At 38.2% G+C, this 21,962-nt stretch overlaps 1 protein-coding gene across 7 annotated transcripts in view; it reads left to right on the forward strand.

Moving 5' to 3' along the window:
- ARHGAP12 (Rho GTPase activating protein 12) overlaps positions 1–21,962 on the forward strand; it is a 74,064-nt gene that overhangs the window by 13,912 nt on the left and 38,190 nt on the right. For 6 of the 7 annotated variants that reach the window (XM_064704003.1, XM_064703999.1, XM_064704002.1 and 3 more), the window contains exon 3: positions 18,194–18,457. The exons of the other annotated variant lie outside the window; for it this stretch is intronic. In XM_064704003.1, the coding sequence (XP_064560073.1) occupies positions 18,194–18,457 (264 nt within the window). The remainder of the gene's footprint in view (positions 1–18,193; positions 18,458–21,962) is intronic. 7 annotated transcript variants of the gene reach the window in all.

Below are 21,962 nucleotides of genomic sequence, written 5' to 3' on the forward strand. Positions count from 1 at the left end.
GTTTTAGATATTTTCTATTTATAGATGAAGCTTCTTCCTGCATTAAAGTGTTGCAACAGTAAATGAGGTTCTTGAGTGACTTGGATTTGCTTTTCCTATTGAAATTGAATGCAGGTGTATTTCCCTCCTCCCCCCAGCCCACACCATTGAAGATTTATCAACATGCTTGGCACTATCCTTATCAATTCTTGGGTATCTTCATCCAACTGGAAAAGCTAAAGTAGAAGTTTGTCATGCATAACTGCATTGTGCTTGAGGCACAAGGGACAACGTGTGTGTGTGTGTATATATCTATATACCCATGTTCTCTCTATATGTGAGACATCAAAAACCAGATCAGCTGTTCTGTTCTTGATAGCCCTTTGATCTTGATTTGCACCTCATATAGTGTGACTACCAACTTTAAGCTTTCTCACAACAACCTCAGGAGATGTACTCATCAGTACTGTCACTTTCTGCCATCCAGAGAAGTCCATTTGTCCTGGCTGTGACTTTGCTGTGTTGATCCCTCCTGGGTGCTGCACTCTAACTTGTAATGGCATTTTCATGCTTCCCTGAGGCTGTGTGCTTTTGCTGCTGCAGTGTGTGCTCCCCCATGCTGCTGGTGCCCACCAGCTATGCCAGGGACCTGCAGGGCTTCCTCCCAGGAGAGCTTTTCACAGCCAGGCTCTGGGGCTGCCTTGCCTTGGGCAGGGAGCAGGAGCCCTGTCAGGGGCCTGGTGCTCACACAGCTCTGTCCCTCTGTCCCTCTGCTCACTGAGCTCCTCACTGTCACCCACTGCAGCCTCCCCAGTAAAAGCTCCAGCCTCTCTCTTCCCTTGCTTTCATTTTTGCCTTTAGCAGCCTGAAGGTGCTGCCTGAAGAGACATAGGGTGAGGGAAGCTCGACTTGAGATAGTTTTTCTTTGTTTTTCCATTTTTCCATGCTTCAGTCTCCAAGAGAGACCTGTCTTGGTGTTTCACAAGGTTGTGGGTTGTCGTCCACCATGGTGTAAATTTCATTTTTAAGTTTTGCTTACTTTTCAGTTAATTACATATGTAAAAACTGCATTGCATCCATTTTTGCTTTTTGCTAGTTCATAAGTTGCTACTGTAACTATCATTGGAGCAAAGCTTAGATTTGTACTTAGGCTTCTGGGTTTTTTTTCTTTTATGGAAAACCAGAAAAATCTAAATCCTGAGTGTTATGCTAAAAATCTAGCTCTAAACTCTTATTCTTCTTTTCTTGTTTTGTAAATCTTTAAAGCCTCAGCAGATTGTATCCAAACCTAAGAAGTGATGATTGCCTGTACAACATTGTGAGGGCTGTAAAACAGCTTTTTCCAGCTGCTGCAGGTCTTTGGTTGCTGTTTATGAAAACAATTGAAGTGAACATTGTGCTGAGATGGTACTACATTGACAAATTCTTTCTTTGCAATTAGTTTTCTGAGGAAAGTAGCTTGAAGGACTGCATTTAAATTCTGTGCCCATAGATGGTCTCAGGAATTGTATGTGCTTGTCCTGCTCTCATATCATTACTTTCTATCCATAAACTGCTGCTTTGCTTCTCAAAGTATTCTGTTAAATGGTGATTTGAGCCCTGAGCCAGCCTTCTCTATTTTCCTTGGTGTGGATGGATCTGCTTGAGTGCAGCCTCAGAATTATAAAGTAAATAAAATTCCACAAATACTCAGTCTTTTTATATCTTCTTAAACAAAATCTGAAACAAAAATTGCTGGTTTAATATGCATTGAAGTAAAGTGGAAGTTGCATTTTAAGTGGAAGTTAATTTAACATTTTCATGTTGAAACACAAAATTCAGTGAAAAATGTACACTTCTTTTTCTAGATACTGATTTGCAGAAATAGCTGTTATTGGAAATGAAAGACATTCTTGCTAGTGTAAGGAAAATAAAGAGGAAGAAAAACTGCAGAAATGCATGGCTGAGTGTTTCATGCTTTCTGTCCTTACACTGGGTGCCAACAAACTGTCTGCAAGTAGAGAGAAACAGACTAAGAAATACAGTGAAAGAACAAATACTTCTATTTTCAGTAGTTGTAGAGAGGGAAAAAAAGATGCAACCTGGTTGAGGTTCCCATGAGAATTTTATTGCTTTGTTTAATTCTGCTGTAAGCAGTACATAGAGTCTATTGCTGGGTATTTTGGGAATTTTGAGAAAAGTCTGTACAACTGTGTGCTTGGCTTAAGCATTTTAAAAAGCCCTCAAAAGTGATCTTAAAAAATCTCTAACTTCTTTAAGTTAGGCACAGTGGGTTGGATATATTCATAAAAATGTTCCTCCTGCTATTCAGTATACTTTCACAAAACAGAATCCCAGTGTTAAAACTGGAGTGATCACAACCTGTTATAGCTCAGTTAAATTTGGAAATTAAAAATATATTAGAAGCACCATGGCACAATTATGTACAGGCTTCTTTTTGTGTGGTGTTAAACAGCTATCAAGGGCAATATTCCTGCTCTGCTCAAAATTTGAAACACCTCATATAAATATGCTAACGGATACCACTTGCTCATCCTATTGTGTCTTTTAAGGCAAAATTTCAAACTGAAGTCTTGACCTAATGTTCCCTGTATGTCTTCTCTGGCATGAGACTTGGCTTTCAGTTATCCTTCATTACCAGAAAGAAATGTTATACGTGATGTAATAGGAGGCGTTCTTTGTCCTAAGTCATTAAAATACATGAGATTGAGGGGGTTCAAGCAGCCCTAACAAAACCTCAGAGTTTTGCTTGTGTGTTGTAGCACGTACATTGTCTTGAGAATAGAGGCAGTGTCTTGGGAATTTAGAAGCCCTTGTGACATTTTGCCTTGATTCTTTATATCTCTCTCCCCTCCAGAATAAGTGACAGATGCCAATATATGTGGGATTTTTGTGGTTTATTTAGAAATTTCAACATGCAAACTAAACAGCTGAATACTTATGTATAGTGGAGGTGACAATATATAAAGAGCCTGTTAGGAGCCCAACTTATAAGGGGAATTTAATTTTAAAATACTTCTCTAGTGGAGCTGTGAACTTCATTTCCATAATTGCCAAAATCAGAGGTATTTTTCCTGGTCAGAGGAGTTTTAAACACAAAACACATGCAAACTACTGGAAAAGCAAAAAATATATTCATTTCAATGTTAAGTATTTTTCCCACCTATTGCTTTTTGCCTTAAGGTTTGTTTGCTTCAGGCAGGCTGGTGAATGTCCCATTCTAATATACTGGGAGACAGGGAGGATTCCAAAGAAATGCAGTGTCCTAAAATACCAAACTCCTTTGAACATGAAATTGTAATCTCCTCTCTAAGTCCTTATACAGTGACTTTGTCTTGCACGTTGTAAAAAAAGTCTTGCTGTCTGTCACAGAACCCACTAATTATATTCAGTGTTACACAGTAAACATGTGAGAGGATACTGGATCTGAATACAGATTTAATAAAGGAAAATCTAATACAGGGACTAGTGGGTTTTCAAGACAAGAAAGCCTTATATTTTGACCATTCTTTGAAATCTGCCAGGTGAAAATGAATTTAATTTTAGATTATCTATTTTAATAATAGGATAAATGAGTAAGTGGGAGAATGATGCTTAATTTTAATTTAAAAGATTACTTGTTAGCTGAAATTGGTTAAATATATTAAAAAATTTGAATAGTGTGGGGAAAATGGTTTTTGTGTAATCTCTAAGCTTCAGTCTTTATTGAAGGAAGGCTTATGTGGAGAAAGAAGCCTATGAAAAGCCATCAAAACCACATCAAACAGCTTCTTGGTCTGGATCTTCTTCATGTTGAATGATCTTCTCATATTAATGCATTATGCCAATCATATCAATAAAGACATGGTTTATGACAAGTGACTTAAAAAAACCGATACTTGTAACTTCTTGCAGCTACCAGCCTACCATACTATGGTATGCCAGCCAGTATGGCCCGCAGCTCTGCAGTGCTGTGGGAAAAGGGGCCATAAACCTTCAGTTTCTGCTCAAAATAGATGAATCCAAGTGCTAAAATGGAAAGTGTGTGTTCTTAGCAGAGTTTAGCAGTTTAACATCTCTCTGCGTTCCTCTGAGGGGATTTATGGCTGCAAGGCTCATCTTGAGGCTTCACTGGAGGTTTTGTTATGATTGCTGTGCTGTTGCTGTGCCAGATAGTTTGCCTGTCCTCTAATCCCCATTTCGGTGGCAATCAGAAATGCACAGCTAATGCTTCCAGTAAGTGTTATTTAGGAGATAGAGCTAATCACCCTCCATACTCAATTACTGCTCTTGTGAAGACAAAAGCATTTGGAGCAATGTTAGCCTAAAGCCTATTCAGGCACTTAAATTTTCCCAATAAGCTTTTTATCTTTAATATAGCTGTTGTACTAAATCTGGCTGAACAGCAAAATCTGAACAGTCATGCAGCAGGATAAGCTGTGGCACTGCCAGCAGGGTTGCAGAAGGCTCTCTGGGCAGTGGGCTGATCAGCTTTCAGCACTGTTACTCTACAGCCCCTCGTGGGACCTGGAATCCAGAGCTCCTACAATGCCTGCACTTGCATAATTCACCTTTTTGTATGAGCTCAATGGAAATCTCGCTGGAAAACAACACAGAAATCAACAGCAAAGTATTAGTGTATCCAGTAATTCAAAATACATTAATTATTAATTAATTTTTCTCTTGAGACTCCCAGAAAGTTCAGCTTCCATTCCACCTGTGTTTCCTGCAGATGAACACTAGCTTTCAAGAACAGCTTCATGTGCAGAATATTGCTATGTACTCGAGCAAGCATACATGTCCTTTAAAGCATTTTTTCCTCTGACAGCTTGGCAGACAGTGCTGCCATACTTTGTGACACTTGCAGTTTCAATGAGAACATTCTCCAAAGGATGGTGGCTCCAGCTGATCCCCTGAATGCTGAGCTTGGAGTTGGAATTCAGCGGCCCGGCCCGGGGGAGGGCTGGGGGAACAGGGCACCGCTCACTGCCTGCTGCTTAATCAGCATGAAACCATTAGCAAATTCTTGCCATCTCAGCTATAATGTACTGCTAATAGGTTTACTTTATTGCAAAGGACAGTCAAAAAAGCCTGGAATGTTTTAGTAATTTTGAATAAGCATAACATTCCTCTTAATGAAGTTTGACAAGGTTTTCAGAACTCCCTCACGATGTATAACAAGAGTGCCATTACACATTCCTGTGTACTGTGTGCTGGTAATTTATTTGTGTCTTTTGCAACACAACTCTTCTTACATGAAAGCTTTTACATTAGAATTTAAAATTATGTTATTTTACAAAATAGATTCCTTGCAACAAAAGCATCTGTGTGGTTTTAGTCCATTTAAACACACTCTCTAAATTTAGTCACGGTTTTACACTTGTCAGAAGACTTTGTAAATCCTGCTTCAGTGAAAAAAAATCACAGAAATTATTTAGTGTTTTAAAAATTAATTTAGATTATGTCTCACTCCCCAGTATTTTGGAACATGCTTTGCAGTCTGGAGCAATCAGTGAATGTATGTGTTAGTGTGGCCTCTTTCAGAGAGGGTTAGTGCCAGATATCTGAATCTGACTGTTTTCTTTTTCCTCTCTGTCTTTTGTTTAGAGGCAGGGTTTTTGTAGGGCAGTTTAATAAGTCCTTCATTTTACTGATAAATTGCAATGAATCTCTGATACCTAGGGCTTGGATGATTTTCAGTTTTTTCTTGTCAGCAGTGAAAAATGGTGTTGGACAGCAGAGGGAATTCAATTAGGTCAGTTTATTTTACTTTTAGTAAGTTGTGAATTTGTCTTACAATCACGGGAGAAGTGAGGGGGGTCACTGTGTTTCCCCATTCCCCAGTGTGGTAGCAGACAGTGAGCCCAGGCAGTCTGCATGGTGGGCAGGGATGTGACAAAGAACTCTGCTTCCTATTTTTATTGCAGGGTCTGGTTCACTTACGGCTGCTCTCATTCATTTCTCTTAGTTCTGAGACCCTTATCTCATTCCTGGAGCCCAGAACTCAAAAAAGGTTTTTATGATCTTAATCCAGCAGTGCTGCTCATGGTCAGAATGGCTCTACATTGAATGCAGTGCCAGCCCTGGGAAGACCAGATGCAGTATTTATGATTAGTACATCTTTAGCAGACCCTCTCTGGATTGGTATGACTGGGACGGCGGGCTTTGGGAGATGGAGTCTACTTCAAATATCAAAATCCTTGACTCCCTTCCCTCACACACCTCCTCCTCCTTTCTGGCAGGCTGTGCCTCTGTTTCAGGTCTTCATAAGAGGCCTTTCAACCTCAAACTTTGTTGGAGACGGACCTGCAAACAAGCAGGGGGATTTCTGTTAAACATTTGATTGCAGTAGATGTTCATACTTGTCTGAGTGAATGAAATCCACAGAGAAAACTAGAGTAAGACTTTTGTGTGTGTGTCCTGTTACTTACACAGTTGGCATCTACAGTGAACACAGCATTTTATCTTGCATAGATAGTACCATTGATTGCTCAGCAGTCCATGTAGAACATAAGGGACCATTGGAACACGTTCTGACACCTTTTTGCAACACCTACCAATGGACATAATGCAGTAATTTTCTGTGTGAAACAAGGAGTATTGTTGGGAGAGGAGAGATACTCAGATTTAGTTTTGGCTTTGGAGGGTGGATAGCTGTGCTGAGCTTCTGGGGGAATTGTTGATGTGCCCATTCATTACTATTTTTGAGTATTGTGGAATACACTTTTTCTCTCCCCCCCTTTTAAAACAAGTTTCTAGACTATGTGACATGCTGCTTTAGTCCTTTCACCAATTGTTTTATGTAAGATAGAACAGACATGCTATAGGCACTATGCATTGATGCTATTTTGTGGTTCTTTCTTGATTACTGTAGCATAAAATCAACTGAATTTCTTTTATCCTCATGGCCATGTAGATGTTATGTTTGTACTGTGAAAATTACAATTAACTGCTTCTGAAAGGATGAATACTGGATTTTAGGTTGCACTGCATTTACTCAGAAGCATAAAGAAGTTAAGCAAAAGCCCCAAAGCCCAGTTCATTTAGTTTGCAGGACCTCTGTCTCGTATTACAAAATTCAGCTTGCTTCATCACTTGTGTATTTGCAACTTCTCAGGGAAGAAAAATGACTTTAAGTTTCCTGTCAGTGCTGCAGCTGTGAAAGCGAACCAGGGGGAAATGGCCACAGGTCCAGTAAAGCTACTCCTGATTAAACATGTGTGGTTTGCCAGCTCATAACATTTTAGGGCTGTTTTTGCAAGTTGTACCTGGGAATTGACTTCACAGCTGCAGTTCTGAGGATGGTGAAGTTGATAATTCACAGTCAGGGGAGAAGTACGGTTGAAGCCCAAATATTCCCACTTGTTGGTACATTTCAGGTATTGCCTTGGGTGACTTAAATTCTGTGCTGGACAGCTTTTTAGTGTAGAGATGATTTTACTGCCTTTTTGATCATCTCTGGACATGGAGGTAGGTTTGTCCATTCTTGAACTTCCTTGTTCTGAAAAAAATGCCTATTAATCCCACAAAGTAGAGCACTGTGTATTTTCTTTTCTGGTTTGTTTTGCATCTTAGTAATTTTTGGGCGTTAACCACCTCAGTGAACTGAAAATGAGGTTATGTCCCTATTTTTTTTCTGAAATCTGAAAAGCTTGATTGTCCATAATTCATTCCTCACATTTGTGGGAATGTCTGAAATTGGAAGGATGACTAGATTCAGTGGTCGCCTCTTGTTTTGTCCCTGCTAGTTTTGCTACAGGTTGAAGAAAATTGTCCTTAACTTTTTCTTTTTTTGGGAAAGTATGCAGAGGGAGGGGAGAGAAAATGTCCTCTTTCCTTACTGGTATGATTTTATGACATTTTCTGGGTTTTGACTTATTTTGAGTATTAAGATACCCTGGTGGTTTGCAGAGGAGAGGAAAATATAGCATCTTCCCTGGCTTAAACTGATTTAAGATATTCCCAACATTCCTGACCCAGGTTTCCTTACTAAAAATTAACATTAGTAATATTTTTTAATTTTTCAAGATGCTGTGAGGAAAATGTTTTATTTTATACTTCAGATGTAAAGTATTAAACGTGTTAGATCTAATGTTTGATGTTTAAAACAGTATTTCTCAAAATGCTGACAGAAACCATGTTCTTCAGAATTCAGTTTTTTCATTCCAAGTGTGGGACTTCAGCTAGTAAACAAAATATCTTTCACTTTTCACTCTTAGCTTTCATCCAACTGCTGAGTTCTGTACTCTGAGGTAGCAGGAAGAGCTGTCTTCAGTCAACTTAAAATATTTTTTATTCTCTGCCTGAGCTACTTGGGGTACTTCTTTCCTTCTTTGGTGGTATGAGGTCTCTTCAGCTTTATTTTTTGAATGCTCTGATCACCTTGATCCTGTATTGCTCTTTCTTACAGGCTGCTGGTTTTCCTTAAGAGAAAACAAGACCTTAAACCCAGCGTTTCATTTTGCATACTTGTACAATAAATCAGCTTCTTACTATATACTTTTAATAGCTTCTTCATTTGTTTCAGACTTCAGATGTGAATGTGCTGCTTTTCAGGATGAGGGTTAGAGATTTGTAATGTAGCCTTGTTTACAAAGCCTTGTGGGAGTAAGGAAAATAGAGAACAACCCCACTGTGGTTCTTTCTTGCTGCATAGGGACAGAAGCAAGAACACCACCAGTGCTATTGAAGGTTGTGGACTAAACTGCACTTAAGCTTTCAAGGAAAGTTCCTTATTTTGCTGATCAGGCTGTTGCAAAATTTAATTCCTTGTTTGCTCTGTATGTAAGTAAGTTTTTTGCCCCACTTCAATCGAGCCATTTTTTTACTGGTACCTGGGAGAACTAGACAGTTCTTTACTTATTGTTGTTTCTATAACTGATTCTGTTTTAGATACTTGAAGTTAATTCCTTCTCTCAGCCACCTTTGGAATTTAATTAAGCAGCTAAACCTCCTTAAGAGCTAACACAGAGGTAGTGAAGGAGGAGGTCCTGCTCTCCTATCACCTTAGTCAGACACTTCAGAGGTGTCTCTGGCTGACCTTGCAGTGACCTGCAAACACCCAAGGAGTCTAAATATGGGAGAGCCTTTTGTTTGTTTGTGGAGTTTCGTTTGTTTTGTTTTAAAAGTCTCAACAGGGTTAGTTTATTGCCATTCTGGTTTTTTCCATCGCTTTGCTGCAGGGCCACATCAGCATCAGGGGTGCAGAGGGCAAGGCAGATGGGGTTGCTCCTTCTGGTAGCTGGTGGCAGGTAGACCAGCATAGCTGGGTCTTGAAAATGTGTCATTAATCTTTGATTTTCTGAAACAAATAAATTTGTGGTTTTTCTTGTTTTCTAAACTTTGAGTTGTTGCCTGACTCTGTGCTTTATTGATTTGGTCACCTGAACTGAATTAGCAAAAGTATTTGCTGAGCTTCTGTACAAGCAGAAGTGTCAGTGTGGTTCTGCCTTTCTGCACGAAGGAAATTCTTTGCTTGTGTGCATGGGTAGTTAGGGTAACTAACTCATTTAAAGTTACTTTGACAAGTTACTTTTCTCTTGGCTTCCCTTTCTTCTAAGATTAGCAGACCAATTTTTTCAAAAGGAAAAAGTGAAAAAAAATTATTTTGTTTTTTTTAATAGTATACATTCTGATGTGTTAGAAATGATAGCTCTTGTGTGTACAGACTTAAGAACATTCTGAGGTTATTATTTCCCTAATCCAAGTTTGTTTTATGTTAGAGTATGAATACATTACTCGATGGATAGATTTTATAATAGTTTCTCTAGACTTTGGGTGCATAATTTGTGTTTTGGTTTGTAATGGTATAGAGTTAGACAGTATGTAAAATGTAGCTCTTCAAATCATATGTTTTGAAATTGTTTAGGCAGTCATGATCCCTAGAATATGCTTTTTCAGGTGTTCCTCTGTATAAATTGAGCACTGTTGAAACTTGTTTCCCAAGATTTTAATACAATGTCTGTGGAAGTCAACGTGAATAGCTACAGCTACCTCAGCTGTTTCTGAAGTTTATTCCTGAGTGGGCAGTGTAATCAAGGAAATCGCTCTCTGGAGTTTTGGGGCACATGAGAGGTGTAGCTGCTTGTGAATGGTAATTGTAGGTAATAAACTCAGGGAATGCTTGGAGAAGAAGATGTGGAGGGTACAGGGTAAAAAGTGACTGGAGCCTACCCAACAGAATCTATTACTGTTAATATATTAGTGAGGCAAACTAACAGATGCCCTTCTATTATTTGATTTGATACTTTGCTTCCTAGGCCAGTTAACTGTGTTCTTCACTGGGGTTTGCCACCTTAATTAATCCCATAAGATATTTCCAGTATCCCAGTAAGTGTGCTCATATATCAGCTTTGCTCATATGTTTGAATACTGGTGATATTCTGCAGCTGCACATGTTATTAAAAACTTCTAAGTGTTGATGTTCATAAGCTCAAGAAGATATTTTGAAATTATTCTAACACCTAACAAAGAAACACTACCATAACAAATGCTTGCTGGATTTGCTGCCACGAGCAACATTTGGTGAAGCAGTTTCACACAAGTGAAATCTGCTTTTGCAGCAGAGTAAAAGGACAGCAGCTGTAAACTGAGTGGGAGTTCTGCATTTTCTTGTCAAGTGTTTGGAATGAAGTACCCTTTCTAACAGAACACATATTTGATGACTGTTCTGTTTTGGAACTATCTCTTGCAAATAGTTATTTTCCCTATTTTTTTAAGAATCCCCAACTATCTATTGTAAAAGTGAACCATTATAATATACATGTAGAGTTTCTTAATTGTTCTGGGCTTTCCCTTCTCTTTCTAATAGGAGAATATTACAGTTTTTGCTCTACTGAATGATGGGGTTTTGGTGACTTGTGTGGTAGTATTTAGACTTCATTTTGTTCATTCAAGTCGTTCTCAAGCTATCTTTTAGGTTTTTGACTTGCTCAGTACAACTTCAGTAACTTGGGAATTTTATCAGAGGTGGTGTTTATTTTCCCATCTGCAGTTTCATGGGTTCCTGGCTTTACACTGCTTTGTGTAAGCACTGGACCCTCAATAGTACACTTAAAGGCTATGGGATTTGTACTTTTGAAAATGTAAAGTGTAGAAAAAAAATTGCTATTCAGTTTGAAGTGACTGTAATGGAAACTTTTCCATGACCTTTAGGCTATTATGAGTTCAAATGACACCATTCTACACTATTCCACAATAATATTTCATAGGAGCACTTCTTAGACGTGCTGTGTTTCTGTAATGGATACAACATAGAAGTGTTCAATGAAGATCTTTATAATCTGCCTTTAAGAATAGTTTCACCTCTCTGAGGCAAATGAGATGTACAGCTATACATTAAACCAGTTAAAACAGTAAATGCTTTGATAAGTGAGGAGTCTCCACTATTTCTGAAACTTCAAGAGATTATTCTGCTGTAAGAGCTCTAAAACAACTGAAGTGCTTGTTGTGTTCTTGTGATACTTGCCATCTGAAAACAGTACCTATTGGCCTATTACAGGATAATTTTCCACTGGAGAAAGCAAGCTAGGCTTTTCTTGTGCTTTCTTAGTGTACTATTTTAGTTTGTATCCTTGAGAGAGATCACAAATGATTCCCAACTACTTTATTGTTCACAAATCTGCATTCAGATGTACTCTGGGCTTCACAGAGCTCAAGAACTGACAGCAATTGAGCTAAAATGCAGAAAGAACTTGAAACTTAACTTCCCTAAAAGTGGAAAAATAAATGTGTAAACCTCCTTCTGTATGGTATATTGAGGTTGTTCAAGATGTGGGCTAAATTTCTGAATTAGGTTACAGGTACTTTCAACACACATAATAAAGTTATCAGCATTTAATCTGATGAACAGGGGGAAAAGGAGTGAAGGAAATTTACTCTCTGACTTTTGAACATTGTCAAATTTGGCTCGTCTTTCCTAACTGGGGTAAGCTTGCTGTGTAAGCATGTATGACGTAAAGTGTTTCATATGGTATTGAAATTTTCTGCTATAGGAAAAGCAGCTTTGTCTATATCCTTGGACAAAAGCTTTTTTATGGAAGGGAGAAGCTAGATTGTGCAAGTGGCAAAGTACAAGTACGGTAAACACTGTCATCTTTGTGCATGTTTGACAAAGGATCCCATTGTAAGATCTTATTTCCGTTTTTTAAAATATTTGACATCACTGTTGCTGTCCTTCAGTATACTTTCTTTTATTGCTGTAAACTTCCTACGTGCATATGTCATAGTTTGCTCATGCACTGAGCAACTGCAGGGACGTGAATGGGAAGTTTGCAGTGTATACAGGGGAAAAAATGGTTTTCCATCAATTTTCTTTGATAAGTCACTTGTGATGGATGATCTGGGAGTGGTCTGTGGTACTCCAAGAGCCAGCCAAGTGCTCCCTCCTGTCCCAGGCTGTGTCCTGCTGCTGCAGCCAGTTTCCATTCCTGTTCCTGAGTGCTTGGCAGTGTGGCAGGAGGAGCCACCTTTCGCTTTCTGTACTGCAGGATTTTGCAATACAATTAAATGTATCATTATCTTGATGAGTATGGAAATAATTTAAGTTACCTCTTTTGGGCTACAAAGGGAAGGAAATGTATTTAGTTTGAGGGGCTTTTTGCTATGCCTAGATATTGGTAGATTACAGTAGCACTAGATAAAGATGTATATTTTCATCAACTATAGAATTTTTTTTTGTTTTATGAGAGAGCTGAAACAGAAGGGAATTTACATGGCTGAAATAACACAAGCATATTCAGGCAACCCCAGTGTCCTAAGACTGTTTCATAATCTGATTTTATTAAGCAAAATATTAATAGAAGTATGTATAATAAAATTAATTGTATGCAACTATCTCCAATAATAGAAAGAAGTAATATCAGCCTGTAGTTCAGTGTAAGTAAAATACAGAATTTCCTGAAAGATAAAATTAGCAGAGGTGAATCATGCTTAATTTAACTGTTTCCAGTCTAATAGGAAGTTATGACTAGTCATTAAAAATTATTTTGAATCTATCTGCTTAATTTTTAAATGGGACACTTTTAACTGTTGAATGGCCTTTATTAGGCAGATATATTTGAGAGTTGATTTTATTTCTGTATTGCTTTGCAGTGTCATTTTTTCCTTACCAATTTATAATGGCAGATCAACTAAACACAAGAACTTCAATGCACTTAAATAATATTTGCACTAGTATAGCTTGTCTGAAATTTATAATCAGCTGTTAACAGGCTTATAATATTTACTCTCATTGTTTTATATGTTCCTTAGACTTAACAGTGTGAATTATTCAGCCTATGTTTGAGAAGGCTAGAGTGTAAAAAGTTGTTTCAGTTCCCATTTTAATTTGGCTTGTTAAATTATCTTACTCTGTTCACCTCTGAGGTAGTAGAGGACTCACTGAAAAATCTCCTCTGTGTGTTTTTGGATATAAATTGTAAATATGCCTGTATCTGTTAGAAAGAAGACAGAGTCTGGATCATGTTTGTAAAAATATAAACCAAAATCAGAAACAGGAAGGAAAAGATGAGCTAATTATTCCAGTTGAAGCTGTCACTTTATGAACATGAAACTGTAGAGTTTTTGAGATTTCTTTTGTATTGTTCCTGTTTGAATAAAGCTGGTATTGAAGTCCCAGGCCTTCCTAAAAGGACAGTGGGAATTCCTTGGCAAGAAGTTCAGTTGTTGAGGGAACTGGGATGCTTCATTCCCAGTCTCAGGATGCTTTGGGGTTTGCCTGTTTTCCTTTCTTCAGCTTGCTGCTGCAGAGACTGTATTCCCTTACTTTCCTTCAATATAATACTCCTTTTTTTGCATGGGTAAGGATAATCTGTTGTTTGTAACTTCATCAGGAGTATTGAGATATGCCTGTTTTTTTTAAGGTTCTTAATTTTTAGCAGCTACTTACAGCAGTCTGAATGCTGCTACTGAAATGAAAGCTTTTACATTCATGTTCATTGCTAACAGAGGCACCATAGTGAAAGCAATTTAATGTGTGGTAGGTCATGTTTTGCAGGCTAGCATTGCAGTCATTCTTTGAGCAGTTGTTATGTTCTACAAGTTTTTGTCTTGAATTTAAGTTCTATAAAAGGAAAAAAGGTAATTACCAGTTGCAAGCGAACTTTGTTTTCTGGCTTTTTGTTGCTGGCATACTCTGCCACTTCACAAGGTACTTTCATTACTGAAATGTTTACGTTTGCTTTCCACTGCACTGAGTTCAGGTTTCCAGAGGCCTGATAGCATATCTGTGGCCTTTGTTAAAAATGTTGACTGTTCATTCATGAATGATTAACAGGTTGTTTTTTTTTTAAAGGCCCATATCTGCTTCCTACTGTGCCAGTATAAAAACTGTGTTCTGAAAGTTCTGTGTGTGCAGTCTCTGTTTGAAGAATGTTGTGTGTTGATCCTTGGAAAGGAAACTTGGTCCTGCTTGCATGAAACTCTCTTCCTTATCAATTACAACAATCTAGTGTGAGCAGACATTTTGGAGAGACTGAGGTTAAAGGTGGCAGATTTTTACAGTATTCTACAGAGCATTACTGGGCTCTGGGAGAGGCCCTTATGTTCTTGAAGTTGCCAGTGTGCTTAATGGACTGTACAATTTTAATTCATGTTGTAGTGTCATAGAAGTATTTCTGCTTGCTAATTTTCCTACATCACTTTTCCAGCAAGAATCCTTCACTGTTCTTAGCAGGAGAAAGCAACATGAAGAAGTCTGAAATCCATATCAAATAGCAAATGAATGTTGAAATGTTTGGAGTAGAAGGCGTTTAGTGCGTGCATGCATGGGCACGTTGAAGGACGTGTTCTTGCAATTCTGATAGTGAGAAGACAAGGAGTCTCTTTGGGAAGGTTTAATTCCATGTTTATGAGCAGTCAGAGTTTGATAGTGCAAAAAAAAAAAGCCTCAGGGAGGGAAGTTCTCACTGGAAGTCCTGCTTAGTGTTTAGCATATATTTGAATGTCCCTTAACTGTGTATGGTTTTGGGCATACACCCATGGAAGTGATCAGGAGCTGTTTTGGTCTAGGTGATGCTTTGTCTAATCATATTAATATATTGTCAGTAAGTAATGATTTTGATTAGTGGAAGTTAAATTAATCTACTTTTTGGCTTAAAATTACTCAAGTTTTTTGCAAAACTCAGTTGTGAACCCACAAAATGATCATTTGGAAGGAAAGGAGGAGGTGGTGCAGTACCTGGAGCACTACAGGGCCATGCGCTGTGACCTGCTTGTGTGGGACTCCCCAGCCTGGGGGGGATTGACTTTCCTGCCAACGCTGGCATAGAACATACACTGATGTTAATTTCAAGAAAATTAAATAAAAGCTGCTTTTGATAAATAAAAGCTGCTTTATTTATCAAAAAATAAGATATTGACAAAATTAGCCTTGTTAAGGTTGAGTGCTGTTGAACTGAACAAAATCCTAGACAAAACAACATACCTCATCATGTGGCTCAGGGTATGAGGAAGTTTCCTTGTGTGCTGCAAGGTTATTAAAAATAGATCCTGATAACAGAGTCATATCCCTCAAAGACGTACTTATGAGCTAAGCTGCATGTTACAGTCAGATTGGTGACTTTGCTTTTTCTTAATGCTTCACTGAAAACAGTAATTTCCAGATGTCTTTCAAAAATCTTGCTGTTCTCTCTGAAAAATCTGTCAGAAGAGAAAACAGCAGGGAATGAAAGTAGCTGGAGGGTTGGCTGGGCAGGACAGCTAGTTGTCTTGTTTGTTGCTGAGGAGAAAAGTTCTGTCTTCTCCTTGAAAACCAGAAATTGCTATCTTGAGTTTGGAAGCACTAAGTATTCAGAAGAAAATCCCTCATTTACACTTTCATATTATTATGTTTTAAACTTACCTTGTGTGCTGCCTGAGTTAGGTGGCAGTACTTGGGCTGTGAGCTCCTAGTATTGGCTGAGCACATCCATGTCCTGCAGTTTCATCTGGAGTTGTGCTGGTTATAATGCTGGAGTGGTTGAAAACCTCCATGTGAAGCCTCTGAGCCATATTCCTGTTGCTTGAAAAAATACTCCTATGCAAAAATATACCAAGCATTCTGTGTTTCAGGCTATTTGGAAAACATTTTTATTAATACACACAACTGTTCCTTTAGTGATGGCACTTAGCTGTCTTAATTAAAACAAAATAGTGGCTGTTAAATGTGGGCCAGACAGAGGAGCTGCCTTATTGCTTTGTGTGGAAGAGGAATTTCAGGAGGAGGCGAGGGTTGTGGAAGCCACCAGCCCCCCTTGGCAGCAGCCAGGGTGCTTGGTGGCGCCACTTTTGCCACTTCCTTGAAAGAGAGGAAGGAGCTGGAGGTTTGTGCGTTCTGTGGTGTCATTTCAATGACAAACCCGGTGGTTTACATGGGACGTGCAGCTCTGAAGGCTCTTGGACACCGAGGCAGAAATTATGCTCTGGAATGAGGAGGCATCAAGATTGCTGCCCCAACATCCCAGGGAATTGATTCATCATCCCTGAAGACATTAGGGTGGTCTTCATTCACAGTAGTGTCGTTTATACTCTTAAGGCTCTCAAGATCAACTCTACCAAAGGTAGCTGTTCTACCCTCGTCACAAAAAAACCCAAACCAAATAAAACAAAACAAAAAAAAAGTCAACATGTGTGACTTGGATAGTAGAAAAATAACCTTTTACTGTTTATCGAGTTTTGTAACAGATTTTTTCCTTTGAATCAGGTATAGGAGGATACTGATTGGTTTTGGCTTTCAGATTTTGCCACTGCTGCAATTTTTTTGTTTTCAGCATTTCACTTGTGGTTTGCCTGAGATGTACTGTACTTGCTATATCTGGCAAGCTGTGTTGTCTCTTTTAAAGGCATGCACAACAAGTCCATGCCCGTTATAATCTCATTAAGTTCCTCTCTAGCTGTTTCCCCCTTTGGTTGTGGATATTGCCCATATTTGGTTCTACCTATGGTGCAATCAGTTTATATCTGATTGTGTGGTATGATACGCTGTCTTGCCTGAGCAAACCCTGATAATTTATGATTAGATGTGGCCTAGATTAGCATCTTATGATTTTAATGTTTAAAAGTACATTATAAAAGGTCTTTTATGTAATGTAGCAGCAGCAGGAGGCACAAGGACTTGCCTACAGCAAAGCTGCTCAATTAAAACCAAGGGGATGGTATAAATTGTATAGTTTTTCCTTTAGAATACCTAATATTATGCCTCAAAATACAAAAATGGCGGTGCATTACTAGGAAACTCTTTAATTTGGTTTAATAACTAGCTGCTTTCACAATCTCATAATCACAGTTCTTGTGAAAACACATGCTCTTAACTCTGCATGGTGTATTTGTATTAGGCTTTAAAAATTGAACATCTGAGGCTTTATTTCTCTTCTAAACACTTTAGGGGCTCATTTGGAAATACTTGTGGTTTCATTAAGTTCTTTGGTCTTCAAACCATAATTTCTGCTGTCTGTCACATTAGCAAACTATTTATTAATAAGCAATTGTCATTAGTGTTTTGTTTTCTTATGAGTATTTGTTGTTCTACTTTTGTGCGTGTATGTGAACAAAATAAGGTAGATAAGAATATCCACTTAGTTTCTTCAAGAAGAAAGGGGTAATTGAAATACTTGGTGATGTTGCCTAAAATATTTTCAAATAAGCATGTTTGAAAAGGCATACAGGCAAACTGTCCAGGTGTTTCTCAGAATTTCTTAGTCAATTACTTATCGCAACATTGCGCTCATCTTTCTGATTGAGCTGCCTGTTTAGACCTTGCTGAGAATGCAAAAGTGCTGCTTTACATTCACCATCGCTGTATCAACAGTGAGGTGGAAAGGTTGGGGAACAATCTTTGCCTAACGTGTGGCATCTCAGAAATGCTATGTATTGTCTTCAACAAGATCACATTACTTACAGTTTCTGAGCAATAATTGAACTGTAAAGCTGAAGTTTTTCAGCAAGGCATGACAAGCATATAATTTTTTGATGATGATTCCAGTGTATTTCATATCCACTGTAAGACATAATTATCAGCTGTCATCAGGAGGAATGCTGAAAAATTGGTTCAGTATTAAATAATATAGCTTGTGATATCTACCTTAGAATTAAGAATCTAATGTTCTTATACCCCAGCATTTTATGGCTGTCCTTTGTGCTTTTGTATTTAACAACAAAAGAAGGAGTTTGTTGGTTTGTTTTACTACTGCATTCTGATTTGTAAGGGAGCATTCAAAAATTCATTTGCTCGTTAACAGTGCATTTCTTCTCTCAATAGCCAACTACTCCACCAAGCCAAGGGAGGCCTGATTCACCTGTTTATGCTAACTTACAAGAACTGAAAATATCTCAGTCTGCACTTCCACCTCTACCTACAAGTGCTCCAATCCAAATAAATGGGGAATGGGAAACCCATAAAGATACGACAGGACGCTGTTATTACTACAACAGAGGATCACAGGAGCGAACATGGAAGCCTCCGCGGTGGGCCCGAGATGCAAGCATTAATAAAGGGGATTCCCAGAGCCATGCAGATCATGAGGTAGTTCCTTCTGAGATCAAAAGCAATGAGATTGTAATGCATTTGAATGGTCTTTTGCTGTGGGATTTGGTATCTCTTGGTTTTGAGGCATCAAGGACTGTCTTCCTTTGTCTTTTTGGTTATGTGTCTTGCTATGAAGTGGTCAACAGTTTCACTCTTGAGTTGCTTTTGTGTACAGGAATGTGTGTGTAACTGTGTGGAAGAGTAGCAACTTGTAAAAAAATGCCTGTAAAAACAACCCCATAACAGATACTGCTACTTTTGACTAGATTCCATTCAGACCATGAACATATTTAAGTATATCAATGGAGTTTTTTCATTATGTAAAAGTTCTGTTTTTGCAGAGCCTTTTGGTAAAGCTTTGCTGCTGACCTTGCTTGAGATAGTTGAAGCTTACTGTGAAGTTATTTATGTTAAAAGATGATTTGGACTAATATTTGAGGTGCCAATTTATTCTGTGCAGCCAGTTGCTAGGGAAAGTCTGATCGTGAAGTGTGTTAATCTGAACTGCAGTGGTTCAGATAAAGCAAAGAAATAGTTGGGAGATGGATATTACTATTTAGATATGCTTAAAATAGTGTTCTTGTGTCCAAACAGTACTGAGGTTAACCAGCTTCCTGATGGAAAGAGAAAGCAAATATTTATCAAAAAATCTTCTGCATATTTCACTTCTATATTCCCTTTTCAAATATATATACACTTTTTTTGGTGGATTTTCTCTTGTGACAACTATATATAGTGTCTCTATTTATCCTATATATATATATGTCTAAGCTATAAAATTAAAATTGAATTGTGAACTGCTCAAAATTTTGATTGCTGGAAGCCTGTCACAGAAGGCTACCTCTGGAAAGGTAGTAAGAGGAACAGGTGAGAAAGGGAAATGTAAACCTTTCATTTCCTTTGGCACTGGCCTTCGCAGCAGCTGTGACATCCACAAGCATTTAAATAGCCAAATTTTCTTGCCTCAGGTGAATGGCAGCAACAGGCAAACAGAAGTAATGTTTATGCCTGTCCCTTTGGTGTCTCTGGTGATGGTCTCTTAATTTACCCCTGACTGTCCTTCTGCTGGATAAGACTGGTTTTAGTCTGGGTGAGCTGATTGCTTTTTTGAGTAGTGGTTCTCCTTGTGCTGGTGGTAATAGTTTTCTCATTGTTGTAGTTCCATCTCCTGGATGTTTTCTCATTGTTGTAGTTCTTCTTTTCATGGAAGGATTGCAAGAGTTCTTTCTTCCTCCCCATCTGCAAGCAATCCCTCTGACTCTTGCTCATACATCTGTACCATCACTTCACCACATGGTTGCATCTTTGGAATGCTTGATTTTTAATTTACTTTTTAAAAATTGCCCATACCTTCTTTCATCTCATTTCTTCTGTTTATTTGTGGTGCTTCAGGTATCACAAGTTGGCCATCAGGTGCTTATGTCTATCAAGTTTTCAGTCTTTGTGAGACCAGTGGAGATACATGTTTTGATTTTCAACTAGACACTAAGTCTCTATTTCCAGTAGCATAAGCTCCTTAGGTAATTTTTGTCTTGGTTGTGTTATCAAAACATGGGTCTAGGGAGAGATACACATTGCATGGTCATGTCAGCCCACTTCCCAGCCGTCATGTTTTGATTTTGAATCTGCCTTTCCCCCCACCCCTCTTTCCTTTTGTTTCTTTTCTGTTCTGCATTTGGGAACATGCTTCACACTCCACTGTTCATGTTCCTTTTTGGAACCTCTGGGTATTTAATCCATATAAAGCAAAGATTGAGATCCAAGCCTGAGCTACAGGAAAATGTAGGACGTCTCAAATTTTGTCGGATTAGGGAAAGTTAGAGCTAATATATCTTAATAATTGTAAGTTGGCTTTTATGCTAGCCTGAGTTATACTCTTTTAATAATAAAAGAGTACATGCAGAAGGATTAAAAGCTAGTTTCTACTAATTTGTCCTCAGAGGAGCTTGTGTTGTATTAGATAGCAAAATGGAAGATGATGTAAAAATGAGAGCAGAGAGATCAGCTATTATAATATATGAGTAATATATGAAACGTGACATAGTTTAGAGTTGGTCTTTGAACTCTGTGATTAGGAAATCAAATTTTATTGGATGATTAACAAGGGGCAGAATTGTATCTTATTTGGTAAAGTAGCTGGTCACAGACATGGCACAAAGAAAACGTAGTAGGTCATGAGAGTTAAATGGATGTTATATGTTACATGGATGGGATATGGGGAAGCACTGAAGTCCTATGGATAGGGGCTGTAAGAAGGTGTATAAGATTTTGGAACTACAGATTAAATGTATTAGTGATTTGTTGATGTATCTGAGGAAGAAGTGTTTAACAGTAACTAGGTGGAATTTGTCAAGTGAAGTGATTTAATTGAGTTGAACTGTAAAAGGAATGAGATGTCACAATATCAGAGAAGACAAACCCTTAATACCTGGATAGGAGATCATAATGTGAAGGAGACATCCACAAATTACCCAACAGCTGTAGAAAAGCAATGGGTTTTAACTGAATTTCAAAATGAGATTTAAATCATGTCCAGAATGTGATTTCATTCCATGGTTTTTGTTTTAATATTAACAAATGGTAATAAAGGGATGGTAGCTTCCTTAATTAGTATTCTTCCTGATTATTTTCACTTGCACAAGTAGTAGCAATGTTAAAAGCTAGAAAGGTGAAGTGATAGGAGGGACACAGGTAGCTGTTCCCAGTAAATGCATGGTGATGAACTGGTTTCTGCCCCCCAGAACTTTCTATAGAAGCAGAAGAAAGCCAAGAACGACAATAGAAGCAATGCTATGGAGGACCTTTTCTGCAATTCTCTTTAATGTCACAACAAAGTTCTTATAAGGCACCTGTCTGCTTAAGATGGGTTTATTTAAGTGTGGGATAGTGTAACTGTGGATGAGACTTGAGATAAAACACGAACAATATGAAAAAAACATATAGGCAGTTAAGGCTGAAAAAGTGTTGAAAGTGAAATTGAAAGCTGAGGAACGAGGTTTAGTCAGTGTTCTCTAAACCCTGTTGATGCAGCTTTAGCAGCTGTTCCTGACAGCTGAGGGACAAGGAGTGCCTTGGCTCGGTAGAATTTGTAATAACTCAGGAATTCTGTTGAAGTTTAGGTCTGCAAATGTACAGGATATGAGTTAAACTGTGCAGCACCTAAACTATTATTATATGGATGCCATGCAGATAGACACATTAACATTCCTCTTATAAAACAGAGGCTCTTCTAGGAGAATTTTCATTTTTAGGTCCTCTGTTTAGTTTTACCTGCGTAGGGTGTTTCTTCAGTATCAGGAGTTGCTTGGAAGAGGCAAATAGCAATGCATTATATTATTAGGTCATAATCTCTATAGATAGTAATAATAAAAATGTCCAAAGTCTTCTACATTGATTTACCATATGTCAATGCAATTAATATTTAACTATTAAAACCATGTAAACTTAAGTACATGTATACAATATAGTTATCCTGTGAAACAGTAGTTCAAATGAGGCCAAT

The sequence above is a fragment of the Zonotrichia leucophrys genome, chromosome 2 (assembly GCF_028769735.1).
Source record: "Zonotrichia leucophrys gambelii isolate GWCS_2022_RI chromosome 2, RI_Zleu_2.0, whole genome shotgun sequence".
Lineage (NCBI taxonomy): Eukaryota > Metazoa > Chordata > Aves > Passeriformes > Passerellidae > Zonotrichia > Zonotrichia leucophrys.